Below are 20,335 nucleotides of genomic sequence, written 5' to 3'. Positions count from 1 at the left end.
CTTTCAGCAGCTTATTTTTTAAAAGGATTTTTAGGCTCTAGTGGCCTCTATTTCAAAGTAAACTGGCAGGAAAGTGGGTTACGTAAGAGAAGGTAAGGTAATTAAATTTATGTTGCACGTTTTCAGCAGCAAGGCAATTCAAAGTGCTTTATAGAAGTAAAAAGGAAATACAAACCAAAGGAAAGAGCAAAAGAAGAAGAATCTGAAGTATATATGCTAAGTGCTCTAGTTGAGGGTTACTAAGTATCCTCAGCTCTATTTCCATATAAGGGTTTGAAGAACACGAGTGTGAAAAATAGTCTAACAATGTTGATCCAAAAGTCCACAGTTTCTAAGTAGTTATAAAAACAAAATAAAAACTAAACAACAGAGAAGGAAGACGTAGTAAAGGTCAACTGGCCGGGACCTGAACCCATAACAGCCGGGTATGGGCCTCATCATAAGGGTCCTGCGCTTTACTCCTGCATCACCGGCGCGCCCAGCAGCAGCTTATTTGGATTTAAAGGGACCCAGAAATGGCTAAAATCTCATTACCTAAGAATCATTTTGTGTAATAAATGCGATTAACATAATTTGTATCAGCCATCAACCTTTTCTAACCTGTTCCAGGAAGCAATTATAGGTCACCTTTAATCCCCTTCTGACCCTGATGTTTCTGACCTTCTCTCTGAATGACCTTCAGCTGCTGCTGGAGGAGAAGCTGAACTCCGGTGAGTTGTCCCCTGACGTTGCGGCGTTTGTGGAGTTTCTGTGGACCGAAGCTCACGGTTGCCTTGGAAACATCCTCAGAGTTCCCATCTCCGGTCTCAGCCTGAACGATGTGGGTTTGCACCGATCTGCAGTCAGATCAGGGTCAGATCCGAGGCTCCGTCCTGATGAAGCTGTTGCTGTTTCAGGTGAGCAGAACTGAAGGCCTTCTGCTTCAGGCTCAGAGGAAACTGAAGGAGGGAAACGAGGATGAGGCTTCGTCCCTCCTGGACGAGGTTTTCTTCCTGCTGCCTCACCGGGAGCCCAGACCTCAGTCACCTACGGCCAGGTTTCTGTCTCAGAAGCTGGACCTCTGTCAGGTAACACCAACACGCAGCTTTATGGTGGGATGTTAGGCTCTACTGGGAGAACTTCACTGATTTTCTTCCAGTTAATCCGAGATGTTCTGAACGTGAGTGAGATGACCATGAACGACCCGAAGCCATCCTCTGTGGGGAAGTACCGCGCTCTTCGGTGCGGCATGGAGGCTGTTCCCCGGGGCAGCTCAGAGTTCCAGAACATCGCCGCCCTGCTGGCTGACAGGTCCATCTTTAAAATGATAAACTACAGATAATCATCACAAACCTTTCTGGAAAGAAAACAACAAACATCTCTGTGTTTCCAGACCAGTGGAGATCCAGCAGATCATGCGTGTCAGCAGAGCGGTGGAGCTTCTAAGGTTTCAGAGCGAGATCGGGAACGTTACGCCCCTCCTCCACGCATCCAGCCCCAATAACTTTGTAGGAATCTTGTCCAGGTGAGTCCCAGCAGAGTCCTGAGACAGAGAACACAGTTTACAGCTGATAGATACTGAAAAACTCAAGATTTTAAATGACATAAAAGGGAAGAGTCATGTGATCTACATTTAACGTGATAAATTTCTGACTTTAATAATTTTGATTTATCATTGTCATGATAAATTCCAGTTAATGTTTAAAAAAATTCCCTATTATCAGCATTGTTAGCTTTCCTATTTTTTCCACTGTTTGTTCAAGAAAAACACCAATAAATTTGAAAATACAACTTAAATGCAGTTGTAATTTCATCTTAGTGATATAAATCACACTTCTCTATGTGACTGGTGTACCAAAGAAATGCATTAGTGTTTTTCAAGAGCAGGACTTGTGTTTGTGGGGCTGTGAAACATTTATAAACACTGACCTTTAGGAGCTAACGATTCAAGATAGTATACCGGGGCGATATGACTTAAAAATAGTCTTTTGTCCAAACCAAATCCAGTTTTAATCACTTTTTTACATTTATTTTACTCACTTTTTTCTCAGAAAGAAATTACAATTGAATGTGAGTTAACCTGAATTAACAGTCACAATGAACAGAAGCCTTAAAGCACGCTTGTCGAACAAAATGTGAATTTTTGGGTGGGATAAAATCACTGTGAACTATGAAAACTCAAGGAGTGCATTGGTGAAAACAAATCCAGAGTTTCCACAAATTAAATGTTCAAAAACAGATAATTTGTTTTATTGCCCAAGATAAATTCTCAGACTCCTGGATCAGTCATTTCATCCATTCACAGCTATCAGAACATAGTGAGTCTGATTGCTGAATATCTTATCACGTTTTGTTTCTTTTAAAAACGACTTCGATCCTGTATCTGGTTCCACAGAGGTCTGCTGCTTCCCCGTGTTGTAGTGGAGCAACTTGGGATTAAGAGAACGGACTACGGGAGACTTGGCAGTGGGATTTACTTTGGTGATGCTGTGAGGTTGGTTTGAATAAATGTTCAGCGGTCTTGTATGTTTGTTGGTGTGAAAACGATGCTTGGATAGTTTCAGACATTCTGGTTGGCCTGCTGTGCTCTGGGCTCTCTCTGTGTTCTCAGCACCAGTTTGAATTACGCCAAACCCAGTGAAACGGACGGATCGCGCCTCCTGCTGGTCTGCGATGTGGCTCTGGGAGTTTGTAAGGACCTTAATGAAGAAGACAAGACTCTGACCGAGGCTCCTCAGGGCTACCACAGCGTTCACGGAGTCAGACAAACCAACAAAACTACATCTGAATTCACCAACCCTAAGCTTCTGTTCAAGGTGGGAACAGAAGCTGCATATCCATCACATGTTCAGCATGTTAAAATTCTGCTGCACCCTGAGGAAACTGATTTCTGTTTTCTGTCTGCGCTGCAGGATGATGAGTATGTGGTTTACTCTCTTGACCAAGTGAAGATGAAATATGTAGTTCAGTTCAGAGTGGAAGGAGACGAGCAGAAGGACTTCAGTCCGGACATCAACCTGACTGCAGAACCCATTGAGCCTGCCAAGAACCCAGGTGAGCTGCAGATACCTGACATTAGGTTGCCATGACGACAGCACATAGCTTTTCTTCCTGGATATGAATGAATCTCTCTGCCTTGAGATTACTATTCTGTAGCTAGGAAACTGAAAACAGTCATTTATTCTTTAGTTTTTTTACACATGTAATTCTTGACTTTAATCCAACGAGTTCAGATGAGTTACGGTTCTTAAAAATAAAGTTTCCTGATTACGGTGAATGTCGCAGTAACCATAAGTCTATAAATAATTTTGTAATTAAGAAGTGTTAGTGTGTTTTTGCTTTGGGTTCATAGCAAACATTGACCTGTGATAATTAGTAATCCATCTAGTTTCTGGAAAAAATAAAATTAAACATGAAATTTAGTACTTTTGATGTCTTAAACCAGTTTTTATTTTTGTGTAGTATCTGCTTTTTTGCTTTCAAACACATTCCAATCTGAGAAGCCACTGTGTCTGTCTGCAGATCTCACTTCAGAACTTGTAGAAGAAGATCTAGAAAACGTGAAGAACCCCCTGAAGCGCATTAAAGCTGGACTGTTGGACAGCTCAGGTCAGCGGCTCCCCCTGCAGGCCGTCCATGTGAAGTGCAAACTGATGGATCTGCTCTCCCAGGTTGGAAAGAGAACCGCCTGGATCAGCTTGGTGTCGCATTAATCCTGGTTCTGGATCTAATTCAGACTTTTTCCTCTGTCAGGTCATCATCTTCCAGAAATACACCAATCAGAGCTCAGTGCCCATCGAGGCGAAGTACGTCTTCCCACTGGACTCGGCTGCTGTGTGCGGATTTGAAGCTTTCATCAATGGGAAACACGTGGTGGGAGAGGTAATCTGAAGCTACATATTTAGATAAATATTTCACAAAGCAAAATACAACCTCATTTAGAACTGGACAGAGCTGACACAGTTCAACCCACTATTATCTATTATTTACTGCTATTTTCAGAATCCAAAACAATAGGAAATAATTCATTCCTTTAAAAAAAGGAATGAAAAGTAATAGCTCAACTAATAAAAAATATAAACAAAAGTCCTGAATGCAACATAATGTTGGATCATGTTTGGACAAAAAAAAAAAAAAACACTGCCAGATGGTCCAGAAATGGACAAGCATTTATGTCTTCTTTTGTGAGCAAACAGTAAAAAAATAAAATGAAATAAATTTATGTTCCTCATATAACATGTTGCATATAAGCAATATTGAATATATTTTAATACAGTATTTATTTTTTATATAGATTTTTTTTTAAATACAGCATTAAAAATATTAATGATTGGGGCGGGGTTTATTTATAAAGTCATAAGTGCTGTCCAATGGGCACACATCAACCAACCAATCACATGTCAATGATGAACTGTGATGTCATTGTTTTTCATCCAATGACTGAGAATCCACGTGGGTGTGCTGAAGCGCCTTTGCATATCCATAGCTATTCGTATGCTAAGTAGAGCCGTTAACACCTCCCGCTCCCCCGCACCGCAATCGACAGATTTCGACACTGAAAATGCAGACTGTCGATTGCTGTCAGTATCTGTCGCTCACGAGCTGCGTTCGCGTCAGAATACAGGGTCAAAAATCCCACTTTTCACGCAGTGCCATCTAGATCCACCCCTGGGCTGCAGGTCTATGTCTGACAATAATAATACATTAAATGACACCTGAATGCTGCATTTATAAAATATATTAGCATTTCAAAAAAAAAAAAAAAAAACATACAGCAAACCCTAACAAACCTTTTAAAATAGGAAATATTCATGTATTTACTGTTAATCTGTTTGTATAATTTGTTCTTTAAATGATCATTTGTATTATTTTGGTTGATATTATTATACATTAAAAAGCAAATAATCATAGCAAAAATGTTCTGTACCATATCAGCCTCAGGAGATGATTGAGGGATGAAGAGATGCTAATGTCAAGTTTTTTATGTTCTGACGGGATTGCAGTTCCTCTCCTGATCCATTCTGTCTATCATACAGCAGCACACTGCGCCACGATGTCTGTGTTCATCCTCACTAACACTATTCAGCCTGGGATTTGCGTCTTCTCTCTCACGTCTGTATGTTTACAAGAAGTTTTACTTCTAAGGACGGTGGAGAATCGGGTCGAGGACATTTTAAAAAGATCCGGGTTGATAGCAGCTCACCGCGGCTGCATAGTGTCCGTCTCTAGGCAACCGTGACAACAGCATCGGTTCGTAGCTTTCTTGGGGGCCCTTTTGCTCCCGCCACAACAATTTAACTGACCTTTGTGCTGACAATTTAGTGTTGATATTTGTGTGATAGATAAATGTGTCTATCGGACATTTATAGAAATACGGTTCAATATGGAACGCAACATTTGACAGCCAAATACGAGACGATTCCGTATTTTAAGGACGGGTGGCAATCCGAGTTCATGGGGGAATAGTCGCAGCTCACGGTGACCAAACCCTTTGAGCTGTGGGGAGGTTATATTTAATTTATTTTTTTTTTTTTTTTTTTTTTTTTTTAAGCATGAAAATCCCATTGAATTATATTATATTTTTTGTTCGTGACTCGGCACTGAGCTAGCTGCTAACAACATTAGCACTCTGAGGACAACCACGCTAGGGCATAAAAATAATATATCTTACCTTACATATGATTGCTTGTCTTTCTCAGTAACTGTTTAATAAAACATCTGAATATACAATTTAAACGATGCGATTGTTTCCTGTTAGAAGGTGGTCGCTGCCTACTCTGGCATTGTTAGTTTCTGCACCTCCTGTTTTAAGCTGTAAATTGATCCACTTTTCTCCTCTTTTTTTCCGTAAGTTTTTTTTTTTTAAATTACCAACTAACTTTGAAACACAAAAAATAATGTTTATCTTTCTCTATTAGAACTGTTGGAGCAACCGTAAAGGACTCAGACTTTAGACATGTTGATGCTGGGTCAACAGAAATAAATGGGCTGAATTTAGCACCTTCGTCATTGGGTGACGAAGGTGCTACGTCATCTGAAACCCAGCAATTAGCTTATTAAATACATCATTAAGTATTTAAGGGGCGGCATCATGTAAAGTCTACTTTTTTGATCTTTGCATCATGTTATAATGTTATACCCTCATCAGACATACCTGAAGTGTTTTCTTGATTCTTTCATGGATGTTTGCGAAATGCTTTAATTTCCATGGCAACCGTGCAGCTGTGCAAAACCCCTGGGTGGACCTAGCCCCGCCTTCAGGGTGCAGCTCCTCCTTGGAGCTGCAGTTTCCAAGCTTCCGACTCGTAGAGCAGCCCTCTTCTGCGACTCCTCCACTCCTTCAGATTAGCCAGCAGCAATTAGTAAACACCTGGTGGAACTGCACACCAGCTGAGCTCATAAGCGACTTCTCAGTTCTCAGTTCAGTTCTCAGTTCTTCTTCAGTTAAAACAGTTTTAAATGGTTAATAGAGGACCCGTGTTGTGAGGATTTCCTAAGAGCAGAATTTCAGAAAGAGCAGAAGTTTTTAAAGAGACAGACGTGCAATTTGAAGTTGTTAAATTACAAAGTCAAATTTCTTTGAAATCATGTTTGATATGTATAGTATTTACATAATAATAGAAAGTAACAGTTACTTGATTATGCTATAAAATGGCACGCTTGGAAAACAATACTGCCCCTTTAAAATGCTAAATAAATGTCTTAATAGTTAACTATTTTCATGGTTCTTGTTTCATGCCTATCAAAGGGGGTGTGGGCGGGGCTTACATGATCTGTTGAACTCCACTAGTTTAGCCACATTCTTTGAAAATCATGGCCGTCTTTGTAACAAAGGATTTTCTTTAGCTTTCCCATCGAAGGAGAGATTTTACAATTAGCATTCCACATAGAAGCAGATTATCATCTGACATGGTGGATAACCTTACATGTTTTAGCATCTTGGGTAATAAAATGTTTATTTTCTTATTTAAAATAGGAACTCAGTTATTTGTTTGTTTGCATTTTTTCAATTATAGTGCAAAAAAGGTTGAAGTGGTTAAATTGAAATTCTTCAGAATATGATTAATTTTCAGAATAATTGAATACTAAAATAGTCATTAGTTGCAGAAGTAATTGAAACCCACTCCACAAATAAACTTTGTTATACATAAAGTAATGAGAAGAACCACCAATGTGTGCCTAAAGTTCTGTACAGAATATGACCTCAACTCTTGGTTGGGACTCTTTTGCATCAATTATTGCATCAATGCGAGGTATAGTGGAGTTTTAATGGAAGCCCAGGTTCTATTTAATTTGACCGTTCTGCTGTGTTTTTGTTCTCAGGTGAAGGAGAAGGAGACGGCTCGTAAGGAGTACAAACAGGCGATAGCAAAAGGCCATGGAGCATACCTCATGGACCAGAGCGCTCCTGTATGTCCAGCAACATCCTGATGGTTGCAGGAACGTATCCCAGCCTCTCTGATTGGTTCCTCTCTGCAGGATGTGTTCACCATCAGCGTGGGCAACCTGCCGCCCGGCGCCACCGTCCTCATTAAGGTGACCTTTGTGTCAGAGCTGGTGGTCGAAAACGGGAGCATCCTGTTCTCCCTGCCGGGCAGCGTGGCTCCATGGCAGAAGAGCTCCGCCCTCAACGAGACCACACAGGTAGGGGGCAGAGCCTGTAAATGGTAAATGGACTGAACTTATATAGTGCTTTATTCAATCATTTTGACCACTCAAAGCGCTTTACACTAGAGTCACATTCACCCATTCGCACTCACAAACGCTCACACATTTATACACTGATACACAGATTGGTAGGCAATTTGGGGTTAAGTGTCTTGCCCAGGGGCACATCGACATGTGGCAGGAGGAAGCTGGAATCGAACCTACAACCTTCCGATCGCAAGACGACTACTCTACTCACAGAGCCTGTACTGAGAGGCGGGCCTTTTATTTAGGAGCACAATGATTAGCACTGTCAATCAGTCTCCATGAGGCGCTGCTCACACCCCTCCCTGCTTTCTGCAGCGAACAGAGCCTGTCACAAGTGCTCCAGCTAGTTAGCATAGCCACTACACGGTTTTCCTTTAATAGTAGCGAGTGCCCTAGCGAGTGGCTAAATGCCACTCCTAAAAAATAAGTCTCCTAATGGCTGCTAAACGCCATTAGGAGACTGAGCAGTGAGTACATGAGGGTGATTGACAGCGCTAAGGCACTCTTCCTGGTTCTGATTGGGTGTTTTTGGTTTAGAGCAGTGCATTTATTCAGATAGTAATAGTAACTCAGGGAGGATGTGATGGATTTTTTCCACAAACTGTTTCATATCATTAAACTGTCACAAAATGGTGACAGTTTTAATAAGTATGTAAAAAACATGCTGTTACATGCTGTAACTTTAAGCATCCCATTTTAAATAATCACAGTTGAGTTAAATGAAAGTCTTGCTTTAAATTAGTGCCAAGTTATATAAACTTAGTTATAGTTATATGCATGCCCGGTATGAGGGAAAGTCAACGACACAACGCAGGCGACTCTTGCTACGTCCAGGAGGCGTGAATGTTGCAACTCAATGACTCGATGAAATCTGCTGGGTTTCCCTAGATAGAAAATTTTTAAACTTTTTTGAATAAATATTTAATCTTATTATATTGTGTGATAACTAGAATCAACTGGAATGTATGTGACTGAAATTATTTTTGTAAAGTGTCTTGAGATGTCATTTGTTGTAAATTTGCATTAAATAAGTAAACTGAATTGAATGAAAGAATGAACTTGTAAGACTAAAGTTGGACTAAAATTTGACATTTGACAGGGTTAATTATAGGCCTTGTCTTTAAAGCCTTTTCCTCTGTGACTTTACAGGGTTTTTTCTATTAACTTAGTGAAATAAGTCACAGATGATGGGACCTACACCACCATGACTTAAATGTCTTTTGTTTTGTTTTTGTTGAATATTTTGGATCTAAATCAACAATCACTCTTTATTTTCTAGCTTTTTTGGAAACTACAGTTTCTCCTCTTTTTGCCTGTCTTTAGGAGATATCTACTCTTGGCTACATGTTTCGTCCTCTCAGGACATTTGTCATCAATATGTGTGTCTAATCACCTGATGTTTTCTATTTTGCTTAAATTCATGTGGGATAATTTTGAACTAATCAAAATTTTTTGACTAGATTTCATCATTTTCTCAGATACTCAATGTGTTTTTCTTCACAATCAGAACGTAACTTCAGTTAGACCACAATGAAGAATAAATAAATAAACAGCATGAAAATAAATGTTTCTTCATATGTTTTTACTTCTTCTGAAGAGCAGTATAATCAGTTGTAAACATTTTTACTGTAGATGTGTTTTTTTTCCCACAAAGAACGGGCATTACAGTTCTTTCATTTGGTCAATTTAGGAATTATTGTATATTAAAACCTTGATATTGTTAATAGGAGAATGTTTTATGTGTTCTCTAACCCTACAGGACTCTTTGAAGAAAGTTTGTGTGGCCAGTGAAGCAGTGAGGTGAGAATGATTGAATTTATTTTTTTAACTCATGAAGTTACTGATATGTGGAGCAATTAATCAGTTTTCTTGTTGGGACCGTTGGATTTGGATTCTTTAACCTTTAACGTTTTTGTTTGGTTAACTAAATGTGTTGTTTCTTCTGGTCTTCAGAGAGTTTACGTTGGACATGTCGGTGGAGATGCCCTTTGAGATCTTGAGCCTGACGTGCATCACTCATCAAGTCAAAATTAAGGTGATGTTTCTGTTTTGTTACATAATCTGCAATTTAATCTTTTTTCTGAGTTATATGATGTATTTTTGCAAATTTTTACCCTTTTAACTTGTTTCTTTAAAGTGAATCTTCATTGTCATCCAGTTTTTATTTTTATGTAACTCATTTTGTTTGCATTCTGTCGTCCAGAGGATGGACTGTAAGGCGGTGGTCAGTGTTCTGCCGGGTCAGGTCATGGGGTCAGATGGTTTCCAGATGTCTGTCACTCTCTCTGAGGTTCATCTTCCCAGAATGTGGGTGGAGAAACACCCAGACAAGGATAGCCAGGTCTGTTTGTCCTTCCCTCTTCCACACCAATCTGTTTTCAAAGAGTCCCTGTACTGAACCCTGAGGCACTCCACACTAAGTGAATTAACCCTCTACTCTGCTGCAGGCCTGCATGCTGGTTTTCTACCCAAACTTTGAGTTTGACTCCAGCTCTGAAGGCAGTGAAGTTGTTCTTTTGCTGGACACGTCTGAGTCCATGAAGGGAGAATCGTTACAGCTGGCCCAGAAAATCGCCCTGCAGGTTTTAAAGAATCTGAAGAACGACGTCAAAATCAACATCGTTTTGTTTGGAACAGGTTGGTATAAGAGCAGAGAACTGGTCAGAACTGAACTCTGACTCATTGTTTAATTTTGGGACTGGATATTAAACCATATAAATCAAAACGTGATGCAGTTGTATGTTTCTGAGACTTTTCTGTCTGTTGTTTCCACGAATGCACATTTCACTTCCAAAATAACAGGTTACGTTCATTGAACATGGAGTTTATATAAACCACCAACTGATCTTCATCAACCTGGCTTTGTTTTCTCTTGATTCGTCTTGTTTTTGGTTTTCAGATTACAAAGAAGCTTTCCTGACGGCTCAGAAGCTAGACGAGGTTCAAGCTGAAGCCATGAAGTTCATCAAGGTGAGTTCAGACTCTGAGAGGGGAGAAGACATGCAGAAAAGGTCAACAGGCCTGGACTCGAACCCATGACAGCCGTGCCAAGGACTGAAGCCACTGTACATGGGTCAACGCTCCACCCACTGCGTCACTGCTGCACTCAAGTTCAAATTCTTTAACTTCAATTTCAATTCTTTAAGTTTTTATTTGAAGAAAGTGCTCAAATTATAAAAATTTGATGGTTAAATTAATCAAATTTAGCTTATAAGCTAAAATTAAAAACACATACTTATATAAATTCCATAAAAATCTAAATTTTTGACATTGATGAACTATTTATATTAATCGTAAGAAATCCTTTAATCTCCATGGCAACCATTCAGATGTGCAAAACACTTGGATGGACCTAGCTCCACCTTCTAGGTGCAGCTCCTTCTAAGAGCTGCAGTTTCCAAGCTTCTGAGCTTCAGTCTCACAGAGGTTCCCTCCCGTGTGACTCCCCCATTCAGCTCCTTCAGCCAGCAGCAATTAGCAAACACCTGGTGGAACTGCACATCTGTTGAGCTCGTTATAGGAGCTACTTCTCAGTGCAACGCTGGTAAAAACGTTGTGAAAGGGTTAATGGAAGAGTGATGTTATGACATCCTGATGGCAGAGTTTCAGAAAAATCTGGAGTTTCTTAAAGAGACAGAGGCCCAAATTTAAGAAAGTAAAATTTCTTTTAAATCATATTCAATATATACAGCATTTTTATAACAATTGTAACATAGTTACTGGATTCTCCTAAAAATTACACCATGAGTCTGGAAAACAGATAATACTGCCCCTATGACCTTTATTTAACCAGCTGGGTTATTAAGAACAAATTTGTATTTACAATAACCACCTGGTGGGAGGGAATAAAACATAGGAAAATAAAGACTAGTTAATCCAAAACTGTACAAAAATAAATCATTTGCTACAAACAATAAAGCATACACTAAAGAATGCTGTACTATTGTGTTTTATGCATTTTTTCTTATTTCTTATTCAAAAAGGTTATCAAATTATTTGTTTATTTGCATCTTCAATGTATTTCTAATTTTTATAATAATGACTGAAGTGGCTAAATTAAAAATCTGCAAGATGTTCCCAATTCCTTTTATCTGATTAATCGATTAGTCATCAAAGTAACTGATTAAACATTCACTTACTAAAATAATCATTAGTTGCAGTTCTACTTGGAATTAAAATGTATTTCCAAACTTTACCAGTAATTCTCTTCTGTCTGCTGTTAGAGCTGCTCTTCAGTAGGGGGCAGCACTGAGCTGTGGCGGCCTCTCCGGGCGCTCAGCCTGCTGCCGCCGTCCGCCGGCCTTCGGAACCTGCTGCTGCTGTCGGACGGCCACATCCAGAACGCGGCGGCCACCCTGCAGCTGCTCAGAGACAACGCCCAGCACAGCCGCCTCTTCACCTGCGGCTTCAGGTGAGGAAGGTCTTCATCCTTCGCTTCCTTTTCATGTTTAGTTTCCCTTCAAACCAGGTGAAGTGGCTGTGTTTGTCATTTCAGCTCCACAGCCAATCGCCACATGTTGAGAGCCCTGGGTCAGGCAGGGGGCGGGGCTTATGAGTTTTTTGACTCTAAGGCGAAGCACACCTGGGCTGAGAAGGTGAGACTTTATAATTTACATGAAAAAAATCATATCCAGCCTGCCAAAGCTTTTTCATTCGCATCCTTAAAAGTCTTAAATTTATGTATCTAAAATTAAGGCTTGAAAATGTATTGTATTCATTTTTAAAAAGTTGGACTTTAGCACGTTAATGACAGATCTTAAATTTTGTTTTTACAGAACTATTTAATCATATTTTCTATGCAGGTTTTTTTTCTCACTGGACTTTTCTGTCAGGCAAAAGTTTTAGTCTGACTCACAACTACATTGTGTTTGACTGAATATTTGTGGCTGCTTTGTTAGCATAGCTCTATACTTAGCTAGCTTTTTTTGCTTCTATAATGGGTAAGTGCAAATTTATCGCTATTTGGCTGGACGAAGTTCATGCATTTCTTTTTCTTTTTTTTTTCTTTTTTTAGATTTTTATTAATTTAATTTTTCAGCAGAGCAAAGTACAGCCATACTTCAGTGGTACATAATACAAATGTTGACAATAGAAGTTCATGCATTTCTGTATGAACTTGCTGTTCCTGTATCTCTTATGGAGATGCAGGAACAGAATTTCATTTCATTAAATTTCATTCATAAAGTCTTAAATTGGAGATAGTGAAACCTGCAGAAACCCTGTTTTTATTTGGCCCTTTAGGCTCCAGTCAGCAAATTTGAGTCCTTTGAGTTTTTTTTGCAATTCCGCAAAATTAACAAATCTCTGCATTTTTTTTTCACATGAATGCATAATTGTGAATTTATTGAAAATGTTCCACAAAAATGGCCAAGAATATTGGGTTTTCCTCCTGTAGGTGGCAGTATTTCTTATTTTTAGGACATTCTTGCCACAAGCTTATTGATGTCAAGTTATAGTTCCTGAGCAATTAATAGTTACATTAACATCATGCAAAAGCAGAAATATTGCAAAATTTCTTGTAAATATTTCAAAATTAGCACCATTAGCAATGGTTATTTTAAAAGTTTGTTAAAACTGTTAAACAAAGTGGATGTGCCTAAATGTGTCGACTTGCTTCATTTTACATGGAAAACATTCATCATGAAGGTTAATTTGAGTCTTATCAGTTGAACTGGAGACATTGTGATACCTGAACATGCTGTGGCTGCAGGTGGAGCGCCAGGTGAAGCGCATGTCGTCTCCCGGCTGCAGCTCCGTCTCTGTGAAGTGGCAGCAGTTCAACCCCAGAGCTCCTCCAGTTCAAGCCCCGAAGCAGCTGAACTCCCTGTTCAACGACTGCCACACGCTGGTTTACGGCTTTGTGCCCCACTGCACTCAGGTATTCAACTGGTTCTTCTTCTCTGCTTTACCTGCTGGGCCAGGTNTGTTTAATTTTGGGACTGGATATTATTTAAAACATCCAAATCAAAATGTGAACCAGCTTTATGTTTCAGAGACTTTTCCCAAATTTGCACTGTGAATTCCAGAAACACACCACCATCATACAGGTTGCTTTCCTTGAACTTGCAGGACACTTTCCAAAAAAATACGTTACTCTCCCAGAACGTAAGGGTTTCTTTCCTAAGACTTGTAGATTTCTATTCTCAAACTTGCAGGTTACTTTCCATGAACTTGGAAATTACTTTCCGTGAAGTTATAGGTCACTTTTCTTCAACTAACTAATTGCCATCCTGAGAGAATTTCATATAACCTTCAGCATACAAAATGCACTGTCTAAAAGTTTCCTGTAAATAATTTAAAAGTTGCAGAAAGTTGTTGGTTTATTTAGTTGCTACATTCAGGAGCAACCACCATCTCCTCTCCATCAGCCTGACTTGGTTTTTTGATTTGTCTTGTTTTTGGTTTTCAGATCACACAGAAGCTTTCCTGTCGGCTCAGAAACTTGACGAGGTTCAAGCTGAAGCCAAGAAGTTCATCAAGGTGAGTTCAGACTCGTTAGCAAGGTTTTTATTTGGAGAAAATGCTCATAATTGTACAAACTAATGCTTTATTTTTAAAGGTATTTTAATTTTAGCATTTTTAATTTTTAAAAAGCTGCTCTGGTTTTAGTTGCAATGATTAGCTGTATTTCAAACTAATGTTGAAACCAGATATTGATATGAATTGCATAAAAAGCTAATTTTTCATAGTCTGTCATTAAATCAGACAAAAATATTTATATTTTAAGTTACTTTGGATCATTATTATTTTTAGATTATTTGGATTGTAAATGCTTTTAAAAATAACTCAAACTCTAGCATTTGGTACTCATTAGATGATGATGTCATGGCTTTGTAAGGTTCTGATAGGTCAGTTCAAAACATTTGAGGTGAATGGAGGGAAAATCATAAATATAAATAATTTTGGTAAGCCTAACTGAAATATTCAGTCTGAATATGGGAATGTGTTTTTTCTTTGTTATTTTTTTAAATTATAATTTCTGATTTTGGAATTAAAGCTGAACGACTAATTGTCTTGATCGTGATTAATTGATTATTGAAATAATTGTCAACTAATTTCAGTCATCGATTAATCATAAACTAGAGAACACAAACTGTAAAAAAGACAATTTGCTGGAAGAGCAATATATTAATAATAGCAATGAAACCATAACTGTGCAAAAATCTATTCTTTGCTATAAATAACCAAGCATGCACTAAAGACATGCTGTGTTATCGCATTTTAGGTAATAAATGTTAGTTTTCTTATTTAAAAAAGGAATTTAATTATTTCATTTGCAGCTTTTATTGTATTTCCAATATTGTGTTGGAAATACAATATAGTAAAGTGGTTAAATGAAATAAATGATCAATGTAGAAGGAAAAGAAAAATCAAATACTAAAATAATCATTAGTTGCAGTTCTACTTGGAATTAAAATGTATTTCCAAACTTTACCAGTAATTCTCTTCTGTCTGCTGTTAGAGCTGCTCTTCAGTAGGGGGCAGCACTGAGCTGTGGCGGCCTCTCCGGGCGCTCAGCCTGCTGCCGCCGTCCGCCGGCGTTCGAAACCTGCTGCTGCTGTCGGACGGCCACATCCAGAACGCGGCGGCCACCCTGCAGCTGCTCAGAGACAACGCCCAGCACAGCCGCCTCTTCACCTGCGGCTTCAGGTGAGGAAGGTCTTCATCCCTCGCTTCCTTTTCATGTTTAGTTTCCCTTCAAACCAGGTGAAGTGGCTGTGTTTGTCATTTCAGCTCCACAGCCAATCGCCACATGTTGAGAGCCCTGGCTCAGGCAGGGGGCGGGGCTTATGAGTTTTTTGACTCTAAGGCGAAGCACACCTGGGCTGAGAAGGTGAGACTTTATAATTTACATGAAAAAAATCATATCCAGCCTGCCAAAGCTTTTTCATTCGCATCCTTAAAAGTCTTAAATTTATGTATCTAAAATTAAGGCTTGAAAATGTATTGTATTCATTTTTAAAAAGTTGGACTTTAGCACGTTAATGACAGATCTTAAATTTTGTTTTTACAGAACTATTTAATCATATTTTCTATGCAGGTTTTTTTTCTCACTGGACTTTTCTGTCAGGCAAAAGTTTTAGTCTGACTCACAACTACATTGTGTTTGACTGAATATTTGTGGCTGCTTTGTTAGCATAGCTCTATACTTAGCTAGCTTTTTTTGCTTCTATAATGGGTAAGTGCAAATTTATCGCTATTTGGCTGGACGAAGTTCATGCATTTCTTTTTCTTTTTTTTTTCTTTTTTTAGATTTTTATTAATTTAATTTTTCAGCAGAGCAAAGTACAGCCATACTTCAGTGGTACATAATACAAATGTTGACAATAGAAGTTCATGCATTTCTGTATGAACTTGCTGTTCCTGTATCTCTTATGGAGATGCAGGAACAGAATTTCATTTCATTAAATTTCATTCATAAAGTCTTAAATTGGAGATAGTGAAACCTGCAGAAACCCTGTTTTTATTTGGCCCTTTAGGCTCCAGTCAGCAAATTTGAGTCCTTTGAGTTTTTTTTGCAATTCCGCAAAATTAACAAATCTCTGCATTTTTTTTTCACATGAATGCATAATTGTGAATTTATTGAAAATGTTCCACAAAAATGGCCAAGAATATTGGGTTTTCCTCCTGTAGGTGGCAGTATTTCTTATTTTTAGGACATTCTTGCCACAAGCTTATTGATGTCAAGTTATAGTTCCTGAGCAATTAATAGTTACATTAACATCATGCAAAAGCAGAAATATTGCAAAATTTCTTGTAAATATTTCAAAATTAGCACCATTAGCAATGGTTATTTTAAAAGTTTGTTAAAACTGTTAAACAAAGTGGATGTGCCTAAATGTGTCGACTTGCTTCATTTTACATGGAAAACATTCATCATGAAGGTTAATTTGAGTCTTATCAGTTGAACTGGAGACATTGTGATACCTGAACATGCTGTGGCTGCAGGTGGAGCGCCAGGTGAAGCGCATGTCGTCTCCCGGCTGCAGCTCCGTCTCTGTGAAGTGGCAGCAGTTCAACCCCAGAGCTCCTCCAGTTCAAGCCCCGAAGCAGCTGAACTCCCTGTTCAACGACTGCCACACGCTGGTTTACGGCTTTGTGCCCCACTGCACTCAGGTATTCAACTGGTTCTTCTTCTCTGCTTTACCTGCTGGGCCAGGTAGATCAGAGAAATTACAAAGAAGAGTAAAGTTGATCATGAGCTGGCTGCAACTAACGATTAAAAATAATAAAATCTGTGATTTTTCATGCAGGCGACTCTTCTTGGAGACTTGCGTGGTCAGGAGCTTCAAACCATGGTGTCAACAACAGAGCTGCAGAAGACCAGAGGAACGGTAAGGCTGTTTATTATCGTATAAACACATTGAAACATGAAAAACAATCAACCTCAGCTGTTTGATTTGTTGTTTTAGTTTCTTCATAAGCTCACAGCGAGAGCCCTGATCAGAGACTACGAGGATGGGAACCTTGATATCACCGAAGCTGAACACGAGGTCAGCATGCGTGTCACCTTTGACCTCAAATCAGAGCTAAACTTTGGTGAAACTCCTGTTTTTGTGTTTTCAGGGTAAAAAAGCAGAGCTGAAGTCCTTCATCATCGATCTGAGCAAAGAGTTCTCCATACTGTCTCAGTTCACCAGCTTCGTGGCCATCGAAGAGAGGGTCTGTTTGTTCTCATGTCACGTTTAGAGATGCGTTTTTGAATCAAACCAAAGTCATTTTTCCTGTTTTAGGATTCTGGGAAGCCAGACGATGGCGTCATAGACATCCCGAAGCTGATCGCAGAGGAGGATGTGGACTTCCTGCCAAACATCACCTGGACTCTTCCTGAGGACAAAGAAAAAGTGAAAATATTTCTGTTAATACTCCACATGCTATGGAATTGCTCTGAAGTTCAAGATTTCTTATATGCGATTTATATGTCAAATCAATTATACAAAAAGAAATTCAGTTTTCTCCCAGAGTATTCATTTTGGGGGATCCGTCTCCTCTTAAACATTTGCCATTCCATCACTGCTGAATGGGTCCGCCGCCCCCATTTATTTAGTTTATTTTATTACTTTCCCCAGTAAACCAAGGAATTGTTTGTAGACCTCAGAGAGAAGTTTGTCTTTAGGCACAACTCTGGGGAAAAAATAAAGAAACATTTACGATCCCGATGAGCTCAGTGTTCTCCATCATTGGTCAGTGGAAGTTTGGAACCAGCAGGACTCTTCCTTAATCTCCCTGCAACATTTCTCAGTATCTTCAGATCTTTCAGGTTTATCAGTGTTTTATTTTGAAGGAAGAATGAATAAAATACTGGAATGTTATGTTTCTTTTACAGAGGAACTTTGGAGGCACTTATGGTAGCAATCATATAAGTTCTCAGGTGAAAAGGACCAAGTTTCCTTCACTGTTGTTTTTAGATACTTTAAGGTTTTTATGGTTTAAAGTTTTTTTTTCTTCCTAATCCAAGTTGTGATATTTTGTTCTTGTATTTATCTTGTTTAATTTATGTTTCTAAACTATATTTGTCTGTAAAGCACTTTGAATTGTCTTGTACACAAAATGTGTTACACAAAGAAATTTGCCTGGCCTTTGATGATGAACCTGTTCCCATCTCAACATTCTCAGTATCTTTGGATCTTTCTGATTTATCTCAAATTTTGTTACATACAAAGAATGATTGCTAAAAATACTGAAATTTGAATGGTTCTTTGTTATAAGGGCTTGGTGGAAACATTGTTGTCCCTAAACTGTGAGGAAACAAGGACAGTTTACACCACAGTTTTGTTTTTTAGCTAGATCTTTACAGTTTGTTACTTTAGACCATTATTTCTCAGTCCCTTAAAGGCGCATTCAGCAAACCAACAGATGTTTTACACTTTATCTGTGGTTTACTTGACAGACTCTCAGAATACCTACAGTATCTTTGGATCATTTGGGTCTATCTCAGATTTTGTTACATAGAATAAACTATGATAAAAATACTGAAACTTGAATGCTGTTTGTCTGTTACAGATGCGTTACGAATCTTCTCTCATTACTCAAGAGGTAAGGACATATTTTCAATCTCTGTTGTTTTTTAGCTACTTCTTTACAGTTTATTACTTTAGACCAGGGGTCCCCAAGCTATGGCCTGTGGGCTGGATCTGGCCCGCCTCCTCATTCGGTCCGGCCCCCTGAACAATACNACTAGTCAGTACCAGTCACCGTTTCGCTCACGTTTTTTTTCCATTTGCATTCTGGGTAAAAATCTATCTACAAACGCGAATATCCCGCCCGCCCGCTCCACAGTTTCACTCCCCACCCCCACGTCAACAAAAGTTTTCTAAGGTTTCTGTCTCGAAAAACTAAGACCGGCCCCCGACCAGAAAAGGGAACAGTTATGTGGCCCTCGCAGGAAAAAGTTTGGGGACCCCTGCTTTAGACCATTATCTCCCAATCCCTTAAAAAGCTCATGTAGCAAAGCTACAGATGTTTTCAGTGTATCTGTGGTTTACTTGTGACAGACTCTCGTGTGAACGAGATCAGAAACTACAAGTGTAAACACAGAATACTTGCCTCTAGAGGAGGGGTGGGCAACTCCAGGCCTCCAGGGCCGGTGTCCTGCAACTTTTCGATGTGTCTCTATTTCAACACACCTGAGTCACATAACGGGGTGGCTAGCAGGACTCTGCAGAACTTGAGTGCACTTAGGAGGCGATTCAGCCATTTGATTGAAGTGTGTTGGACCAGGGAGACATTAAGAGTGGCAGGACCCGGTCCTTGAGGACTGGGATTGCTCACCGCTGCTCTAGAAGTACCTGTGCAGAAATGGTACAGACAGGCTAATTATAGGTTAACTACAGGATGTTTATGGATGAGGTTCTTAGGGAAACTTAAAAGATTAATGAACAGGGTACATGCTTAGCACGTACATCATACCCATAGCAGTACATACAGGATATAAATGTGTCATTATGACACAGTTTGTCTTTGTAGCAGTATTGATATTTTTTTTCCAACAAAATTTAAGATTTATAGCTGGAAGAAATGGTTTGTACTGTTTGGTATTTTACTTGAAGAGTTATTACAATTAATAAAATGTGAAACAACATAAGTGATCAAATACTGATCATACCTTTCTAATTCATTTCCTGCTTTCTGCTTGTTTCTTTTACAGACATCTGAAGACAGCGATGACGATGTATGAGTCTTCACACACAAATCTATTATTTATAGTTCATATGTTATTTTAGACCAATATTTCTCAGTCCCTTATAGGTGCATTCAACAAACCCACTGAATGCGCCTTTGTACTTTATCTGTGGTTTACTTGTGACATACTCTCAGAATACCTACAGTATCTTTGGATCATTTGGGTTTAACTCAGATTTTGTTACATAGAAGAAACTATGATAAAAATACTGAAACTTGAATGCTGTTTGTCAGTTACAGATGTGTTATGAATCTTCTCTCATTACTGAAGAGGTAAGGACAGATTTTCAATCTCTGTTGTTTTTTAGCTGCTACTTTACAGTTTATTACTTTAGAGCATTATTTATCAACAAATGTTGAGAAATAATTGTCTTGAATGCTATGTTTGTTAGTTACAGCCGGTTCGTCGTCTACTTTCTGCCGCCAATAAAGAGGTAAGAAGGACGGATTTCAGTATCTGTTGTTTCTTAGCTACTTC

General features: G+C 39.0%; 1 protein-coding gene across 1 annotated transcript in view; it reads left to right on the top strand.

Annotated features, from left to right (window-relative positions):
• Positions 1-20,335, top strand: part of LOC106954035 (poly [ADP-ribose] polymerase 4-like) — a 36,478-nt gene that overhangs the window by 4,901 nt on the left and 11,242 nt on the right. Inside the window, 27 exon segments of the mRNA XM_015043256.1 lie at positions 683-820; positions 897-1,067; positions 1,139-1,290; positions 1,373-1,504; positions 2,375-2,473; positions 2,591-2,795; positions 2,892-3,033; positions 3,502-3,650; positions 3,733-3,861; positions 7,303-7,389; positions 7,459-7,623; positions 9,434-9,474; positions 9,628-9,709; positions 9,878-10,015; positions 10,122-10,311; positions 14,084-14,154; positions 15,137-15,324; positions 15,409-15,508; positions 16,624-16,791; positions 16,929-17,009; positions 17,088-17,168; positions 17,242-17,337; positions 17,409-17,519; positions 18,679-18,711; positions 19,823-19,846; positions 20,092-20,130; positions 20,250-20,291. Coding sequence (XP_014898742.1) covers positions 683-820; positions 897-1,067; positions 1,139-1,290; positions 1,373-1,504; positions 2,375-2,473; positions 2,591-2,795; positions 2,892-3,033; positions 3,502-3,650; positions 3,733-3,861; positions 7,303-7,389; positions 7,459-7,623; positions 9,434-9,474; positions 9,628-9,709; positions 9,878-10,015; positions 10,122-10,311; positions 14,084-14,154; positions 15,137-15,324; positions 15,409-15,508; positions 16,624-16,791; positions 16,929-17,009; positions 17,088-17,168; positions 17,242-17,337; positions 17,409-17,519; positions 18,679-18,711; positions 19,823-19,846; positions 20,092-20,130; positions 20,250-20,291 — 3,054 coding nt within the window.

This window comes from Poecilia latipinna, unplaced genomic scaffold (genome assembly GCF_001443285.1).
Source record: "Poecilia latipinna isolate Pla-1442-1.1 unplaced genomic scaffold, P_latipinna-1.0 Scaffold622, whole genome shotgun sequence".
Classification (NCBI taxonomy): domain Eukaryota; kingdom Metazoa; phylum Chordata; class Actinopteri; order Cyprinodontiformes; family Poeciliidae; genus Poecilia; species Poecilia latipinna.
This window is presented reverse-complemented; position numbering and strand designations above follow the sequence as displayed.